Source organism: Carcharhinus amblyrhynchos, chromosome 15 (genome assembly GCF_965287045.1).
Source record: "Carcharhinus amblyrhynchos chromosome 15, sCarAmb.v2.hapA, whole genome shotgun sequence".
Lineage (NCBI taxonomy): Eukaryota > Metazoa > Chordata > Chondrichthyes > Carcharhiniformes > Carcharhinidae > Carcharhinus > Carcharhinus amblyrhynchos.
Genome location: NC_137338.1, coordinates 55,768,801 through 55,788,217, shown reverse-complemented (window position 1 = coordinate 55,788,217; position 19,417 = coordinate 55,768,801). Strand labels below are relative to the sequence as shown.

At 42.2% G+C, this 19,417-nt stretch overlaps 1 protein-coding gene across 2 annotated transcripts in view; it reads right to left on the bottom strand.

Annotated features, from left to right (window-relative positions):
- The window catches only part of c15hxorf58 (chromosome 15 CXorf58 homolog), a 30,013-nt gene extending 12,049 nt beyond the window's left edge, over positions 1-17,964 (bottom strand). Inside the window, exons 1-4 of one of the 2 annotated variants that reach the window (XM_080203974.1) lie at positions 17,613-17,964; positions 8,903-9,002; positions 4,518-4,612; positions 3,422-3,533 (exon numbers count right to left, since the gene is read on the bottom strand). In XM_080203974.1, the coding sequence (XP_080060100.1) occupies positions 3,422-3,533; positions 4,518-4,612; positions 8,903-9,002; positions 17,613-17,638 (333 nt within the window). In that variant the 5' untranslated portion in view covers positions 17,639-17,964. Of the gene's footprint in view, positions 1-3,421; positions 3,534-4,517; positions 4,613-8,902; positions 9,003-14,263; positions 15,318-17,612 lie in introns of those variants that run through there. The other variant, XM_080203973.1, reaches the window with a different exon arrangement.
- Positions 17,965-19,417: the final 1,453 nt, after the last annotated feature.

Here is a 19,417-nt window from a genome sequence, read left to right as displayed (position 1 = left end):
AGCGTCAGATAATCCCAGTCTACGATAAGAATAAAACTGGATAGATTTTCAGGTGTTGACCTAGGCTCCAGATTCAGATGTGGTAAAGGAACACCCTACAAAGTCTTTTGGGGACATCTAGGACTTTGTGACAAAATTGGGAGATCTGTCCCCACCGACTAGTCAAGCAACAGCCTGGCATAGTAAAACTCACGGTATTATATTTTTAAGTCAATGTTTTGCGACTCCTCCACTGACAAGATGATCATCAGAGGTGGTGGTGGCACAATGGTATATCATTGGGTGAAAGTGATCCTGGGGGTTCTCAACATTGACTCTGAGGAGGGAATTTTCCTGTTCCACCCACTATGGGAATTTTGGCGGGCATAAGGCAGGCCATGCAAAGGTCCACTGACTTTGGACGCGTTTTTCCTGTTTTGGGGGAGCATGGTCAGAAAATCCTGCCCTGAATCTCAAAGTCCAGTGAAATCAGGTCAAACATAGTCAAGGAAACTGCACACTAATTACCACCTATAAACTTCCCTCAACTGATGAACCTGTTGAAGGAAGATTTAAAGAATAGGTTTAGGAGGAATAATATCCTTGGGTTAGGTGCCTGTATAACAATTTATATTCAATGATACCTGTATAGCAATTTATATTGGTAGGGATAAATAGTATATAATAAATATGTATGAATTTATTGTTATACGATCACAGAAAGCATGCATGTGAGCTCCACCATGTTAACAGGAGTTCAGAATATTAAAACAACACAAAATGGATACTAGCTGTATTAGCCATATTCCTGAACACCATTAGCCTTCAGCATAAGCTTGTGTACAGTTGATCACAGGTACTGGTGACTGGTACCAGTCTATGATCTGAGGTCTCAGATGAAAACCAGACATGGAGGATTAGGGAGTAGAGTCATGGAAGATGATAAGGAGACCCACTAGACAAGGAATATTGTACACTCAATGAATCCAGATGGGAGAAAGAAAGATAATATTGATGAGGTACCATGAGTTGTGTCCATGAGACCATGAGCTGATGATGCACAAGCTCACCTTACATAATGCCTTTTTCATTGGCTATGTGACTGCTGTATGTAATCTGTAATCAATTTTATTGGCAAGATCCAGCCATGATGGGCTGTGTAGATGTTTGAAAAATGTATAAGAATGGATGTTTTTTCTTTGTTTGTCAGAGAGAAAGGCACTGGGTTTAACAGAAGCCATCTCCACACCGGCGAAAATAAACCGTTTGATGCAAGGACCAACCCTGAGCGTTGAGTGATTTCTTTGAGATTCTCTCCCGCTAACAAACTGTTCCATGCCAGACACCACTTGAAAGAGGCACTGAAGGTAGTAAGAGAACTGAATGTGTTCTGCCTGAGGGACTTAAATGTCCATCACTAAAAAGGGCTCATTAACCCCACTACTGATCAGGTTGGCTGAATCTTTAAGGATTTATCTGCCAGACTGGGCCTGTGGCAGGTGATAGAAAAATCAACAAGACCTAGTTTTCACCAATCTACATGTTGAAGATATATCTGTTCATGACAGTGGTAGGACTGACCACCTCTTTGTTGAGACAAAGTATCATCTTTGCACCAAGGATACCATCCATTACAATGTGTTCCACTACCCATGTGTGATTCGAGATACATTCAGAATAAATGTTTCAACTCAAAATTGGGCATCCATGAGACACTGTTGCCCATGATTAGGCAACAGTATTGTTAGTACTGCCCCAATCTGTAGTTACGTGACCCAACATATTTCTCACTCTATCATTATCATCAGTCAAGAGTGCGAAGAGGATAATAGACAAACGTGCCAGAGCAGAGGTGCCAATCTAGTTGCTGATGATTGCGCAGTGTTCCATTCACAGTTTCTCAAATAATGAGGCTGTCTGTGCCCAAATAAAGCATGAGCTGGACAACGTTCTAGCTTGAGATGATGAATAACAAGTAATATTTGCGCCACACAAGTATCAAACAATGGCCATTCCCAGCAAAAGAAAGAATAACCATCTCCTATTGACATTCAACGACATTACTATCGTAAAACCTCCATCGTCAATATCCTGTAGGTCATCATTGACCAGGAAATTACCTGGACAAGCCGCATAAATACTACAAGACCATAAGATAGAGGAGCAAAATTAGGCCACTTGGCCCATCGCATCTGCTCCGCCATTCAATCATGGCTGATATTTTTCTCATCCACATTCTCCTGCCTTTTCCCCATAATCCCTGATCCCTTTATTAATCAAGAACCTAGCTATCTTTGTCTTAAAGATACTTAATGACTTGACTTCCACAACCTTCTGCGGCAAAGAGTTCCACTGATTCACCACTCTCTAGCTGAAGAAATTCCTCCTCATCTCTGTTTTAAAGGATCATCCCTTTAGCTGAAGTTGAGCCCTCTGGTTCTAGTTTTTCCCACTAGTGGAAACATGCTCTCCACAACCACTCTATCCAGGTCTCGCAGTATCCTGTAACTTTCAATAAGAACCCCCCTCATCCTTCTAAACTCCAACGAGTACAGACCCAGAGTCCTCAAACATTCCTCAAATGACAAGCAATATTATGACTCTGCAAAGTCTGTTCTTCATCTATAAACTACAAGTGTGATGGAACAGTCCCCACTTGCCTGGGTGACTGCAACTCCAAAAACACTCAAGAGATTCCATATCATCCAGGACAGTTTGACTGACATCCCTTCCACTCCCTTAAATGTTTAATCCCACCATTCCTGCAGCACTTTGCTGCACTGTGTATCAGTGGGTCCTACAAGATGCACAGCTGCATTTCACCAGGGTGTCTTCAACAGCACCTTCCACTTAGAAGAACAAGGGCATCAGGCACATGGGAACACCACCACGTCAAAGTTCTCTTCCAAGTCATACATCATTATAACTTGAAAATATGCTGCCAACATATTGAGCATATAAGTGAAAGTTACTGATATCAGCTTGATCACAGAACAGTTCATCAAAAACTATTATATGTTTAAACTTCCTACCAGCAAAATTCAAGTGTTTACATTTGGACAAAATAAATCCTACAAACTAACAGCCAGACTACAATACTAATGGAGGGATTAAGAATAATTTGTGCCTCCATATAGAATCCATACCACTCTATGTACCAGGATATATGCCAGATTAGTTCTAGCAAAGCATGTGTATGGGCAAGTGCCAAACAGTGGTTGAAGTCAGCTCCATGTGCATGACCATCAGGTAAAGACAGTATTAAGTTATACTGTGATATCTTCCACAGGTGAATAACTTGATAGCACTCACAGTCAAGGTTCACATTTGATATTGAAAAATGATGCAAGTTACCTCCTGCAGAGGAATCTGCTCCAGCAAGGGAATCAACATTTTCTGGAGAGCAGAAAACAGAAAGGGCAAGCTATGAAAATGGAGTTACCTCAGTTGCAGGCTTGATTATTCTTTTTCCACTGAAGTATTGATTTTTATAATTCCCTGTGTGTTGAAAAATCTTAAACACAAGGATAGGAGGAAATTCTTCTCCGGCAAATCTGAGGGAAAATCAAACAATTGATTTCTGTAAATGGTGCTGGCCATTCTATGTGGATAACTGTGCTGTTCCGTCTTTTAAATTAGAAGCCAAGAGCAGTACATTCCTGGTCCATCATTCAATATTTAAGTGTGCTGATCACACAAATTCAGTAAAAAGTCTGACAACACCAGGTTTAAGTCCAACCGATTTATTTGATAGTAAACTCACTAGCTTTCAAGGTTTCCCTCTTCGTCAGGTGAATGGAGAGTTCTGGCCTTTTTACTGTGTTTACCTCAGTCCAACGCCGGCATATCCACATCATGACACACAAATTCAAACAGGGGTTATCATTGCAATTCTGTCCTATCAGCATTACAGTAGCACAAATGGGCGACATGGTAGCACAATGGTTAGCACTGCTGCTTCACAGCTCCAGGGACCTGGGTTCGATTCCCAGCTTGGGTCACTGTCTGTATGGGGTTTGCACATTCTCCTCGTGTCTGCGTGGGTTTCCTCTGGGTGCTCCGGTTTCCTCCCACAGTCCAAAGATGTGCGAGTTAGGTTGATTGGCCACGCTAAAATTGCCCCTTAATGTCCTGAGATGCGTAGATTAGAGGGATTAGTGGGTAAGTATGTAGGGCTATGGGGGTAGGGCCTGGGTGAGATTGTGGGCCAAATGGCCTCTTTCTGCACTGTAGGGTTTCTGTGATTCTACAAAATAGTACTCTGGTTATACGTGATACCATAAAGCTTACAAAGCAGAACTTGTTAAATATGCAGTAGGAACAATGAAACAGCTCCTAAAGTTTAGCTAATTTTGAAATTAAAAGTAGTTTTCTGCTGATAGATAAAAATTATGAAAAGCTACATATAATTGAACAATTACAGCTCTACTCTGCATTATTATGCATTTCTCAAATACAGACAATTCTGTAGTTGTTTATTTTGCACTTCTCTTTTCTTTATAGGCTTGTTATAGTTTTTTTTGTTAGATAGATCTTACCTGAATCTAACTTTATATGACATGCTGGTGTCCTTTAGGAGCTCAGCATCAGAAGGTTGCAGTTTCCTAAGAATGTCAGTTGTCAGGCAGTGTTCCTATCTCAAAAGAAAACTGTAGTAAATTTATATAAATTTTCACACAAGCGCATTATATGATAAACAGCATGTACGCTTTGGGGAAAAATAGCACTGACTGATTCAAGTACAATGACCTTCTGGGTATAGTGTAGTGAATAAGGTAGAGTTTAGTGAATAAGGTAGATGAGCTTAGGGCGTGGATTGCTGCTTGGGAATGTGATGTGGTGGCCATTACGGAGACTTGGATGTCTCAGGGACAGGACTGGGTACTTCAGGTGCCAGGATTCAGATGCTTCAGGAAGGACAGGGAGGGTGGCAGAAGAGGTGGTGGAGTGGCACTGTTGATCAGGGACAGTGTCATGGCTGCAGAGAAGGAGGATGCCGTGGAGGGACTATCTACAGAGTCTCTGTGGGTGGAAGTTAGGAACAGCAAAGGGTCAAAAACTTTGCTGGGTGTATTCTATAGGCCGCCCAATAGTGACAGGGAAGTTGAGGTGCAGATAGGGAAACAGATTCTAGAGAGATGTAGTAATAACAGAGTTGTCGTGATGGGAGACTTCAATTTCCCAAACATCGACTGGAATATCCCTAGGGTAAGGGGTTTGGATGGGGAGGAGTTTGTTAGGTGTGTTCAGGAAGGTTTCCTGACACAGTACGTGGATAAGCCCACGAGGGGAGAGGCTGTACTTGACCTGGTACTGGTGAATGAACCAGGACAGGTGATGGATCTCTCGGTAGGAGGGCATCTTGGGAATGGTGATCATAATTCTATCTCCTTCACAATTGCATTGGAACGAGATAGGATCAGGCAGGCTAGGAAGGTGTTTGTCTGGAGTAAGGGGAAATACGAAGAAGTCAGGAGGTTACTTGGACAAATAAACTGGAAGGAGGCGTTCTTAGGGAAAAGTACCGAAGGAAGGTGGCGGATATTCAAGGAATGTTTGTCTGGAGCTCTGCATGACAACGTTCCGATGAGACAAGGGGGTTTTGGTAGGTTGAGGGAACTGTGGTGCATGAAGGCTGTGGTGAACCTAGTCAGGAGGAAAAGGAAGGTGTACAAAAGGTTCAGGGAACTAGGAGATGTTAAGGACCTTGAGGAGTATAAGGACTGTAGAAGGGAGCTTAAAAGGGAAATTAGGAGAGCCAGAAGGGGTTATGAGAAGACCTTGGCTGGTAAGATTAAGGAGAATCCCAAGGCCTTCTATAAATATGTGAAAAGTAAAAGGATGAGAACAGAAGGGATAGGACCTACAAAAGGTGAAGGGGGAAAGGTCTGTGTGGAACCAGAAGAAATGGCAGAAGTGCTTAATGAGTACTTTGCCTCAGTATTCACAGTGGAAACTGATCTGGGAGATTTTGCTACGGATTTGCAGCAGATGGAAAAGATTGAGTATGTGGATATTAAGGAGGAGGATGTATTAGAACTTTTGAATTCTATCAAGATAGATAAGTCGCCAGGGCCAGATGGGATGTACCCCAGGATACTGTGGGAGGTGAGGGAAGTGATTGCAGAGCCCCTGGCGATGATCTTTGCGTCGTCAATGGAGACGGGAGAGGTTCCGGAAGATTGGAGGATTGCGGATGTAGTTCCTATTTTCAAGAAAGGGAACAGAGATAGCCCGGGAAATTACCGACCGGTGAGTCTGACCTCAGTGGTTGGTAAGCTGATGGAGAGGCTTCTGAGGGGCAAGATTTACGAGCATTTGGAGAGGTTTGACACGATCAGAAATAGTCAGCATGGTTTTGTCAAGGGCAGGTCGTGCCTTACGAGCCTAGTTGAGTTCTTCGAAAATGTGACTGAACACATTGACGAAGGAAGTGCAGTGGACGTGGTGTACATGGACTTCAGCAAGGCGTTTGATAAGGTCCCCCATGCAAGACTTCTTGAGAAGGTGAGAGGGCATGGGATCCAAGGGCCTTTGGCCTTGTGGATCCAGAACTGGCTTGCCTGCAGAAGGCAGAGAGTGGTTGTGGATGGGTCTTTTTCTGCATGGAGGTCAGTCACCAGTGGAATGCCCCAGGGATCTGTTCTAGGACCCTTGCTGTTTGTCATTTTCATAAATGACCTAGATGAGGAAGTGGAGGGATGGGTAAGTAAGTTCGCTGATGACACGAAGGTCGGTGGTGTTGTGGATGGTCTGGAAGGATGTCAAAAGTTGCAGCAGGACATAAATAGGATGCGGGACTGGGCGGAGAAGTGGCAGATGGACTTCAACGCGGATAAATGTGTAGTCGTCCATTTTGGCAGAACCAATGGGATGAACGAGTACACTATCAAGGGCAGGAGTCTTAGTAGTGTTGAAGAGCAGAAGGATCTTGGGGTCCGGGTCCACAGGACTCTTAAATCGGCCTCGCAGGTGGAGGATGTGGTCAAGAAGGCGTATGGTGTACTGGCCTTCATTAATCGAGGGATTGAGTTTAGGAACCGGGAGGTAATGCTGCAACTTTATAAGACTCTTGTCGGGCCTCATTTGGAGTACTGTGCGCAGTTCTGGTTGTCTCACTATAGGAAGGACGTAGAAGCTATTGAAAGGGTACAGAGGAGATTTACAAGGATGTTGCCTGGACTGGGAGGCATGCCTTATGAAGTTAGGTTGAGGGAGCTGGGACTCTTTTCCCTGGAGAGACGAAGGTTGAGAGGCGACCTGATAGAAGTTTATAAAATGTTGAGAGGAACAGATAGGGTGGATTCTTAGAGGCTATTTCCCCGGGTTGAAATGGTCGCTACGAGAGGACACAGATTTAAGGTGCGGGGAGGCAAGTACAGAAGTGATGTTAGGGGTAAGTTTTTCACTCAGAGGGTGGTGAGTGAATGGAATCGGCTGCCGTCAGTGGTGGTGGAGACGAACTCGCTGGGGTCTTCTAAAAGACTTCTGGATGAGTATATGGGATTTAATGGGATTGGGGGTTATAGATAGGTCTATAGATTAGTAGGTGTTGATATGATCGGCGCAGCTCGTGGGCCGAAGGGCCTGTTTGTGCTGTAGTGTTCTATGTTCTATGTATCTTCTAATGTCAGAAATAACTATTATATTCAGTTAAGTATAATAATATACAAAGAAAGAATTATTGTCTTTTTGTGAATTTTTTTTAGAAAGGATTGGTAAAACTTAATTCAAAGTTCTGGAAACGAAGTGTAACTTTATTGGATGGGCTTTGCTGGTTCAATATCTAATCGTTGGAAAGACTAATGGTGGTTAGCAGATATTTGGATAATAATGCTGGAAAATCTCAGCAGGTCTGACAGCATCTGTGGAGAGAGAACAGAGCTAACATTTCAATTCTGGATGACTTGACACCAATCCTCCACCATGAACATTCACTCCCTTCAACACTGACATATGGTGGCAGCAGTGTGTACCATCTACAAGATGCACTGCAGCAATTTGCCAAGGCTCATCCAACAGCACTGTAGTAGCAAGCATCTCCAACGGGCAAGCTGTCAGAGGGGTCATGTGACCCATTTGGCCAACTAGACTGAATCCTGGGGCTGACAACAGGGTCTCCCAGGCAGTCTGGAGACTGGAGTCCAAGTAATTGGTAGCATCTTTCTCACTCTCTGTATATAGTTACTCCTGTTAATAAATAGCTTTGTAGCTACTCCACTTGGTGGTCACTACTCTACTTGGTGGTCACTACTCTTTCCAAGATGTTACATTTGGCGACGAGGCTCAATGGAGCACTTTCCATTTGCCATGGAGAACAGCTGAGCAGACCTTGTGTACAAATTGTTGGAAGTACATTTAGTCAGCTTCTATTTGGAAAGCTTGAACCATTGTCCCTAATTTTGAGGATTGGGTTCACAATGCTGAACGCCTGCAATTTTTCTTCAAAGCAAACAAACTAGGAGGGAAGAAGAAGCAGAGGGTAATTTTGTTAACAGCCTGCAGTGCCCAAACCTATAAGATAAGGAGCTTGACTTCTCCAGACACTCTGACACTAAAACTTTCGAAGAACTCACAGAAATAGTAAAAAGGCAATATCACCCAAAGCGCTTGGTGACTTTGTAAAGATACAATTTTAACTCAATGGCAATAGACCCTGGGTGGGGGGAGGGGAGGGGGGTGTGGTGATAACAGTTTTTGTGGTGAGATTGAGGCAAATAGCTGAGCATTGCATATTTGGGTCTGCCCTTAATGAGATGTTGAGAGTCTGGCTAGTTCCACAAGACAGAAGGTTGCCCTAACAGGAAGATTTCTCATGAATATTAGTCATTGATGTAGAAGTTTTTAAAAAGTCAAAGCAATGACTTTCTCCAGTTTTTTCATCATTAACAATCTATTAAACAGGTTCTGCTTTTATATTTACCGCTGCACAGATTGTGTGCTTGAGTAGGCGAAATAGTTGTTTATTTCTGTAGGAACACCATGATGTCTGAATAATTCTAGCTGCAAAATTTGGATCAATTCTGAAAGACAGAAAAGTAAAGATCAGCTGATATTATGTCAAAATTGACATCTATTTGAGGGATTCACTAGTACAGACAAAGTAAGAAATACTTTAATCTATCTGATACAAGTAAACGTGCTAATTTTTAAAAATTTGTTCATTGGGCATGAGCAGTGGTGAAGGCCAGCATTTATTGTCCATCCTAATGGCCATGGAGAAGTGAAAATAAGCAATCTTCCTGAAGCACTACATTCCATGTGGTGTAATACCTCTAGGGTAATTTTTCATCTTCAGGATTTTGATCCAGTGACAGTGAAGGAACAGGGATTTATTTCCATTAGGATGCTTTGTGACTTGGGGAATTTGCAGGTAGTAATGTTCTCACGTGCTTACTGCCCTTGTTATTCTAGGCAGAAGAGGTTGCCTGTTTGAAAGGTGCTGTCAAAGGAGACTTGGTGAGTTGCTGCAATGCATCTTGTAGATGGCACATACTGCTGCCACTCTGTGCCTATGTGAAGGGGGTGAATATTTACCATGATGGATGGGTGATAATCAAGATTTGCTTTATCCTGGATGGTGCTGGGCTCCCCCCATGTTATCAGTGGAGGAGTCGCAAAACATTGGCTTAAAAATACAATACCATGAGTTTGACTATGCCAGGCTGTTGCTTGACTAGTCAGTGGGGACAGATCTCTCAATTTTGTCACAAAGTCCTAGATGTCCCCAGAAGACTTTGTAGGGTGTTCCTTTGCTACATCTGAATCTGGAGCCGAGGTCAACGCCCGAAGATCTATACAGTTTTATTCTTATCGTAGGCTGGGATTATCTGACGCTGTGGGGAATGCAGTGGGCCAATCAAAAGTCAAATGAGATTCACGCATCCAAGCAACAATTCATTATTGATTCTTTCTTTCTCTAACTACGTCTCCTCCTTTTCCACTGTAATAGTCTAAAATGGACAGCCTCAGAAATTCTCTACTCCTTCACTTCGACCTCCAAAACCTATGGTGGGAGTCCCGAGAAAGAAAAAAGGTAAATACAGAATGATAGTTACAGTAAAGGAAATATAGCCTCATCTATGTATTGAAGTTTCATTTATTACAATTGTATAGACCACGGTTAGTATGACAAACATTAGCTTATTCCTGACATTTTGGTGGGTCAATTGATTTACTTGTCACAGTGTGAGCTGGAAATATACAAAGCTTTGTGGACAATGAAAACAGTCATTCCACTGAACCTAACAGCATAGCAGTTTAAACATTACATATCATGCTCTGACACAGGAATATATACAAATCTATAATACCATCTAATAGCTAAAACCAAAATAGGTGTAAAGCTTTGACTCCCAGATCTATTTCTTCCTACCTCACTTCCTGTAAAAACTTCAATCTCTTTTCCCTGTTTCTCCATTAGCTGTATTTGCTCTGAAAACATCACTTTCCATACCAGAGTTTCCAAAGTGTTTGACTGAGGAATTCCCTCCACCATGGTAACAGGACTTGCTACGGCATTGGATGTATTTCCCATGCTTCTGCAATTGATCCTTCCTCTCTCGCTCTGCACTATCATTATACAGTTCCTCATCTTTATCTTCCAACCCACCAACTTTTAATTTCAACAGACCACCTTTTGCCACTTCCAATATATCAAATTGCCAAACATGTATTCCCCTCTACTCTTTGTTTTCCAAATAAAAATGTTTCCTCTGTGACAGCTTGATTCATTCACTGTACCACTATTCCTATCACAAGTTCTCCTTCCCAGGCACCTTTCCATGCAAAATCAGGAGGCGAAATGCCTATTTTATCCCACTTCCTCCACACCACTTCATAAACAGTCCATTTTAATGAGACAGCAATTTATATGCACTTCCTCAATTCCAGTTTACTTTATTCACTGCTGATGGTGCAGTCTTCTTTATTATTAAGACAAAATGTAGACTAAGTGACTACTTTATTGAACCCATTACCTGTAAGTTGTGACTCTGATCACCATATTACCTGCCACATTAATTCAATTACCTACTCAGGTGGTTGTAAAAGATCCTAAAGCATAATTCAAAGACGACTGGGGGGAAGAGAGGTGGCTATTCCTTGTGTCCTGGCTACTATTTACTCTTAATAAGAACATAAGAACATAAGAAATAGGAGCAGGAGTAGGCCATCTAGCCCTTCGAGCCTGCCCCGCCATTCAATAAGATCATGGCTGATCTGTTGTGGCTCAGTTCCACTTTCCCGCCCTCTCCCCATAACCCTTAATCCCCTCGCTTATCAAAAACCCATCAACCCGAGTCTTAAAAATATTTAGCGAGGCAGCCTCCACCACCTCAACGGGCAGAGAATTCCAGAGATTCACCACCCTTTGAGTGAAGAAGTTCCTCCTCAACTCCGTTCTAAACCGCCCCCCCTTTTATCTTGAGGCTGTGTCCCCTAGTCCTACTGTCCGTTCTGAGCGGGAAGAGTCTCTCCACCTCTATCCTATCCATCCCATTCATCATCTTATATGTCTCAATGAGATCTCCCCTCATTCTTCTAAACTCTAACGAGTACAAGCCTAGTTTATTCAGCCTCTCCTCATAGCTCAACCCCCTCAACTCCAGCATCAGCCTAGTAAACCTCCTCTGCACTCCCTCCAAGGCCAAAATATCCTTGCGTAAGTGCGGCGACCAAAACTGCACACAGTACTCCAGCTGCGGCCTCACCAGTGCCCTATACAGCTGCAGCAAGACCTCCCTGCTTTTATATTCAATCCCCCTCGCTATGAAGGCCAGCATCCCATTAGCCTTCCTGACCACCTGCTGCACCTGCAGGCTGGGTTTTTGCGACTCATGCACAAGGACCCCAAGGTCCCTCTGCACCGTCGCCTGCTGCAGTTTTTCGCCATGTAAGTAATAGTCCTTCCTACCATTATTCCTACCAAAGTGGACCACCTTGCACTTGCCAACATTAAATTCCATTTGCCAGTTCCTGGCCCATTCGCCCAGCCTATCTAGATCCTTCTGCAGACCCTCCACACCCTCCGCACAATTTGCCGTTCCACCAATCTTGGTGCCATCAGCAAATTTCGACACCATACACTCGGTTCCCTCCTCCAGATCATCTATATAAATGGTAAATAGCTGAGGCCCCAGCACCGACCCCTGGGGCACTCCACTAGTCACCAATCCGAATAGCACCCATTGACCCCCACTCATAATTTAAAAAGATCAACTGTTATTATCACACTGTTGTTTGTGGGAGTTTGCTGTGAGCAAATTACCTGTCCTGCTTCCTACATTAATACTGCTTCAAAATTGCTTCATTAATGGAAAGGACTTTGAGACACCCAGTGGTCATGAAAAGCACTCTAAAAATGCAGCTTTTTCTCTTTTTAAGAAACAGGACCTCATCATTCTTTTAGGCATTTTGCAGACTCTGACCTTAATAATGACTTTACTTCAGATTTTAATTGTGACTCCTATTGTCTCTTTGGCAGGTCATGTGGATGATGCAGGATAGATGTGCTTGTTGGGGAGGAACATTTTAATGGGGATCTACCATTGGAACAGTGGAGGTGATCTGCATCCTTGGTATTGACTTGTTCTTTTTCTCACACAAGCTCCAGGGCGGTTAAAGCCTGCTTAACTTCCCTAATTTCTCATGCTTCTGTTCAAACTTGATTCATCTCCTATTCCCTTTGTGATTCACATATCCTCTGCGACTTCCAGCTGTGCTCGCCCCACGACCAAAACTCCCACCCACAGTCCACGGATCTTTGCATAGTCCTATCCCGTCTGCTACAATTCCCATGGTGGGCAGGATGAGAAAATTCCACCCATGCTGTTCTTCAGTTTGATTGCTTTTATTAGGCCCCATACCAATATCAATTCTGTCATTTAACTATCAGTGGGTTTTCATTAATGCATTCAAAACCATTCAACTTCTTCTCTCTTGTGTGTGTGTGTGTGTGTTTATTTTTTTCCCTTTTTTTCTGTTCCTTTTAAGATAATATTCATTTGAAACATCCATCAGTTGTGGTGAAAAATCATGCTGGATATGGACAGACCTCAGGAAGGACATATTGGCTTTCTAGAGAGCGCAGCATAGCCTTACCAGAATGATACTTGGACACCAAGGGTTGAATTATATGGAGGGGTTACACAAACAGAATTATATTCCCTGTAATTTAGAATGCCTGGGAAAACTGGCAGAATAGATACAGAAATGTTGTTTTGCTAGCTGGGGAATCTAAGACTAGGAGACATAGCCTAAAAATTAAAGCCCGATCTTTCACCAGAGAAGTTAGAAAGCACTTTCTTAAAGGATGGCCGAAGTTTGGAATTCACTTCTGCAAATGCAGTTGAAGTTAGATCAATTGTTAATTTTAAAATCTGGTACTGATAGATTAAGGGATCTGGACTAGCGTATGTAGTTCAGTCATGTCAGTCATCTGTATGGTTTCAAACATACCCTCAAAACCAACCCAACAGCTGCCTGGTTTCAACCTTCCAAAGAAAGAGTGGTCTACCCTCAACAGGTTCAGGATTGGCCCTCGCCACTGCTTGCCCAAACTCCATAGATGGGGCATTAGTGCCGGCCCATTATGTTCCTGTGGGAAAGAATAAACTATGCACCACATTATAGAAGTGTCCAATCCACAGATTCAATGGAGGCCTATCTGCACTCAACACAACAGGAGTGAAAGAAACTACATGCTTAGGGACTTTGCACTTGCTGAATAAATAACTGAATGGCATGCTAAAGGAAATGGCCGATTCCTATAAACTCATCCACTCTCTATACAACTGCTGCTTGATCTGTGCCTCTAGCAATTTTTATTTTTGTATATAGATTATTGTTTTTTAAGTAGAAAGTAAACTGGCAGCACATGAATTGAACCATTTTAAGCAAATTATATCTGTTTCTTTATTATACATATAAGATTATACAAAAACATTTTAATAATCTTTTTTATAATAACCTAAAACCACAGATAAACAAAGAGAAATTTGGAGAGACCATCAGTCTAGCAGTTAAATAAATGCACAGATGGACGGAAGACTGGAACAGTGATAATGTAAAAAGAGAAGTAGGGTTAGGAGATGGGCTATAACTAACAAAGTTATATGTATGCATTTCTTGGTGTGAAAGACAAGTATTTTTGCAGTAATGTAAATATTCCTTTACTCTCTTCTGGTAACCTATTGATGTTACTTATGTTAAACATAGAGTAACCCAAAACAAAACATCTGAATCAATTTATATTGGTAATGAAAAATACTTGTGAATTACTTACATCTTTGATTCACATGTTTGTGTGTGTGATGTTATTTCTTTGTTATTCTGTAATAAGTGATCATTTTGCGGAACTTGTGGACTTTTACTTTCCAATTTAATAGGGTCCATTATTAGTATTGCAAAATCATTCTGAAGACATAAAAATGAGCTAAAGTAATTAACTCATATTTACCATCTGTATCATTAAGTAATGTTTTTTGAAAGTAGTTGAGTGAGGCATCAATGTTGTATCAATACAGTATTATAATTAGGCACTGGATCATTTTCACTTACCATTCGTTTCACAAGAGGAATTTCACATGTTTAAATTATCACAACACGTTAAATATGTGTGAACTTAATTTTTTTGTAGAGTATAATGCATTGGTACTCATACTTACATCTCAATCAACAAGTATAAATCAGAGTCAACTATTGCTTGTAATCTGGTTGTTTATTAAAAGCTGATTATTCTTAAAAAGTATGTAATGGATTGCTCAGCCTTTCCCTCTCCATCCTTATTAGTTTATTGAATTAAAGAGACTCTGTCATCTTCATACTTGAAAAGGTAAATATAGCTACAAATTCTGCAAGGATGAGGCAATTCATTGTGGTGAATTCATGATATAAAGGAGCTTATAGATTGCCTAAACTAGGAGAGCGACAGTAAGGGCAGAATGCTAACCGATACATTCTTTAACAGGTTGTATTCCACAGGACCATCGACCTAAATATTCTTCTTTAGGGGATTATGAAATCAGAAACTCATTGAGGCTGAGATAACACACTTGGAAGTGGCTTTAGGTTTCTGCAAAATAATCCAATATTTGAAGCAGGTAAATTTGTAATGATGTGGTTAGTAATGATATGCCAGCCTTGATGGTGTACTGGCCTTCATCAACCAAGGGATTGAGTTTAGGAGTTGGGAGATAATGTTGCAGCTTTATAGGACTCTAGTCAGACCTCTCTTGGAATACTGTGCTCAGTTCTAGTCGCCTCATTACAGGAAGGATGTGGAAGCTCTTGGAAGGGTGCAGAGGAGATTTACAAGGATGTTGCCTGGATTGGGTGGCATGCCTTATGAGGATAGGTTGAGGGAGCTCGGTCTTTTCTCCTTAGAGAGACGAAGAATGAGAGATGACCTGATAGAAGTGTATAAGATGTTGAGAGGTATAGATTGGGTGGACTCTCAGAGGCTTTTTCCAAGGGCTGGAATGGTTGCTATGAGATGACACAGGTTTAAGGTGCTGGGGCGTAGGTACAGAGGAGATATCAGGGGTAAGTTTTTCACTCAGAGGGTGACGGGTGAATGGAACCGGCTGCCATCAGTGGTGGTGGAGGCAAATTCAATAGGATGTTTCAAGAAACTTCTGGATGAGTACATGGGACTTAATAGAATTAAGGGTTATAGGTAAGCCTAGTAGGATATCATCAGCACAACTTGTGGGCCGAAAGGCCTGTTTGTGCTGTAGTTGTTCTATGTTCTATGATGGTAGTTCAAGGATTCATATATCAATGGCAGCTGAAATTCTTCCCACTAAACTCCAGATAATCACAAAAGTCAGTCAAAGTCACCATATCTCAGATATCTATAGGCTGCTTTCCCCTTTGAGGGGGAAGAACTGACTGGTGGTGATTTAACCTGTGGATCACCACATCTTGGGTAAGGGGCAAGGTTGAGAAGGCAGGCCTTCATGAATAATCTCAGCCGGGACAGGAACTGAACCCACACTGTTGGCATCGCTCTGCAGCACTAACCAGCTGTCTAGCCAATTAAGCTAAACCAACCCCAAAAGCCAATGCACTAGTATGTGTGAAGGTGCCAGCTGCATCAACAACATGAGATTAACTAGTTGTTTCCATATTAAACGTATTTATAAACCAATTGTTAACAGGTTGTCTTTATCAAAATGAAAAAGCATTTGATTCAACCATTAAATGAATCTCTACATACTGGAAATCAGCCATACACAACTTTGGTTGGGGCTATTTTTGTGCTGCAGCAGGGTTAGACAATCTGTTTTAAACAGGAATAGATGTGCTAACCCACCTAATCTGCATGTCTTTTGACTGTGGCAAGAAACCAGAGCACCCGAAGAAAACCCATGCACACATGGGGAGAACATGCAAACTCCACACAGACAGTGACCCGAGGCCAGAATTGATCCCAGGTCCCTGGTGCCATGAAGGCAGCAGTGCTAATGCCCTTATTGTTATTATTATAATTATTATGATTGCCCATCCCTCATTGCCTGTGACAAGGTGGCGTGGAGCTCCCTTCTTGAACTGCTATGGTTCATGTGATGTAGCCCACACTATTTATTTCTGTAGCAGTTTGATACAACTGAATGGCTTGTGAGGCCATTTCAGAATGATGTTAAAAATAAACCACATTGCTACGGGTCTGGAATAATGAGCGGGCAAACTTCCTCCTCTGAAGGGCATTAGTGAAACAGATGCATTTATATGGCAACCTGGTACTCTCTAAATGTCCAGATTTATCAACTGAATCTAAATTCTCTCAGCTACTATGATGGGAATTGAACTCATGAGCCAGAGCATCAATCCAGGCTTCATTTATGGTGAGTTTAAATTATTTTATGGTTCCATTTGCAAATATTTCAGCATTAAAACAAACATTTTGTGGAACAGCACTTTGGGTCAAACTGATTTTTTAAAATTTGCTCATGGGATATGAGTGTCGCTAGTGGGGCCAACATTTGTTGCCCATCCCAGATTGCCCTTGAAGGGACATTTAAGAGTCAGGTATAGGCCACACCAAGCAAGGATGGCAGATTTCCATTCCCTAAAGTACATTAGTGAATCGGATGGGTTTTAACAACAATCGACAATGGTTTCATGGTCATCGATGGATTTTAATTCCAGATTTTAAAAACTGAATTCATATTTCACCATCTGCCATGTGGATTTGTGCCTGTGACCCCAGAGCATTATTTCAGGTCTCTGGATTACTAGTCCAGCGACAATATCACTATGCCACCAGCTGTATAACTGTCTAAAACAAAATGTTTGCGGGGAGTGGGACCAGGCAACTTGGTCTTTCAGAGAGAGTTGGCATAGACACAATGGCCTGAATGGCATCCTGTGCTGTAACCACTCTACCATTCTATCAAAGGAGGATGTAGGCTGCACCAGTTCTGTGGGGTGCCTGTGAAAAGGATGCAACTTTCCAAGCTTTGTCTTCAGGTTCTGCCCCAACAATACGAACCCCAGTATCTGAAAAATATCCCCATGGAGTGACTTAAAGGGGGAAATAGTGAAAATAAGCTTGATAAGTTTGGACCACCCTTGACCCTGAAACATTTTACTAGGTTACCACGCTGCTTGCTATACAGATAGACAAATACCTTGTTGTTGTCTTTCTGAAAGGCATTTACATTTCAGATCAAACAGCTGGAGAAAGGAGGTGCCACCAAATGGCCATGAGTTGAGTGGGGCCTCTCGGGTTGGTACTTTGATGCTGAGGCCAAGGCCGCCCGCTTCCCTCTGACTCTTCACCAGCTCTGCCGCCTTCGCTTCTTGCCCCAAAAGTTAGGGATTCCGGCCAAAAACAGCAAACCCAACAATGTCGCCACACGTCTGGGGAAAGGGAAAAGACCGGCCACTCGATTCAAAACCAGGTTGTTCCAGAGTCCGAGCGGCTGAAAGCGGAATTCAATCCGGTCTCCCTCCCGGCCGGAGAGCAGAAAACCGGCACAGAGTTACCGTTACCAGGCAACAGGAGAGGGCGCGAGACAAATCCCGTCACTGAGGGAGAGAGAGAGAGACTCACACACAGGGAGTGAGAGAGAGGTAAGCAAAGCGGGCGCAATGGAAAGGGGGAGAGGTAGAAACTGTAAACACGTCCACTTCTGCTACTTCAGCAGACTGTGTGTTTTAGCAGAGCTCTCCAGGAGGTCGGATCAGGGAAATTGTGCATGGCCAGCTACTCATTATTCTGCACAGTGGTGCAAGTGTAACCTGCATTCTTTTCTGTAGGATTTTGACTTTGTACTTACCTTGTCTACGATCCAATCTTCTGAAGTTTACAATAGCCCTGTCCATCTAGACTTCCTGCTGCCTCGGAAAAGCAGTCAACATAATCAAGGACGTCATGCACTCCTGACATTCTCTCTTCCACCTTCTCCCATCGGGAAAAAGATACAGAAGTCTGAGGTCACATACCAACAGACTCAAGAACAGCTTCGTCCCTGCTGCTGTCAGACTTTTGAATGGACCTACCTTATATTAAACTGATCTTTCTCTACACTCTACCTATGACTATAGCACTATATTCTGCAGCCTCTCCTTTCCTCTCCGCTGTGTACTCTATGAACAGTATGTCTTGTCTGTGCAGCACACAAAAAACAATACTTTTCACTGTATCCCAATACGTGACAATAATAAATCAAATCTACAAATCTAATAGTTACAGGCATTGTCTTTTTAATCTGAAAAATGACTTTAATTGAAAACTACGTTGTGAATGAAGTATTTTTGCTCTTAATACTACATTTATATGGTGTGCATCTCACCTGTCTATCTTCCTGTTTCTCTTCATCCCTACTATTTTCCTTAAGTTTCTTTCCAATCTGCTTTTCACTCCAAAGTTTTTTCATGCTTATGTCTTTTTCTTCTTTCCTGCTAGGTGGTAGGTGGTAATTGATGCTATGGAGCGTAGCAGGGAAGGAAGCTGCCAACAGTTTTAGGATACATTTTACTAATAGTGGTTTCAGTCTCTTTCCAATACAGTATTTCTCTCCATCTCCTGACTTCCATCTTGTCCTCTATTCCTTGATGTCTTCCCTTTATGTTTCTACCACTTCATCATTTCCATCACTACGTATACCTCTTTTGAACTACTTGCTCAACTCCTGTATCCTTTCATTATACTGTCACTAATCTCACCACCAACACAACATACACTCTGCAAGGACATGAGGCCAGGAAACACCTTATCCTCAACTCAATCCATTCCCTCCCTTCCTAGCCTTCTTTTGTTGAAATAGGCTTTGATTTAAAAATTCATTGTTTAAAAAAGTTAATTGAAAACGAGGAAAGTCTGTCTCTTTGTTATGTATGTTATAGCAATTAGTTTGTGCTTTGAGTCAGGAAAATAGGCTATGTCATTACAGGCTGTCAAATTCAAAATTCAATGTATTTTTTGAACAAT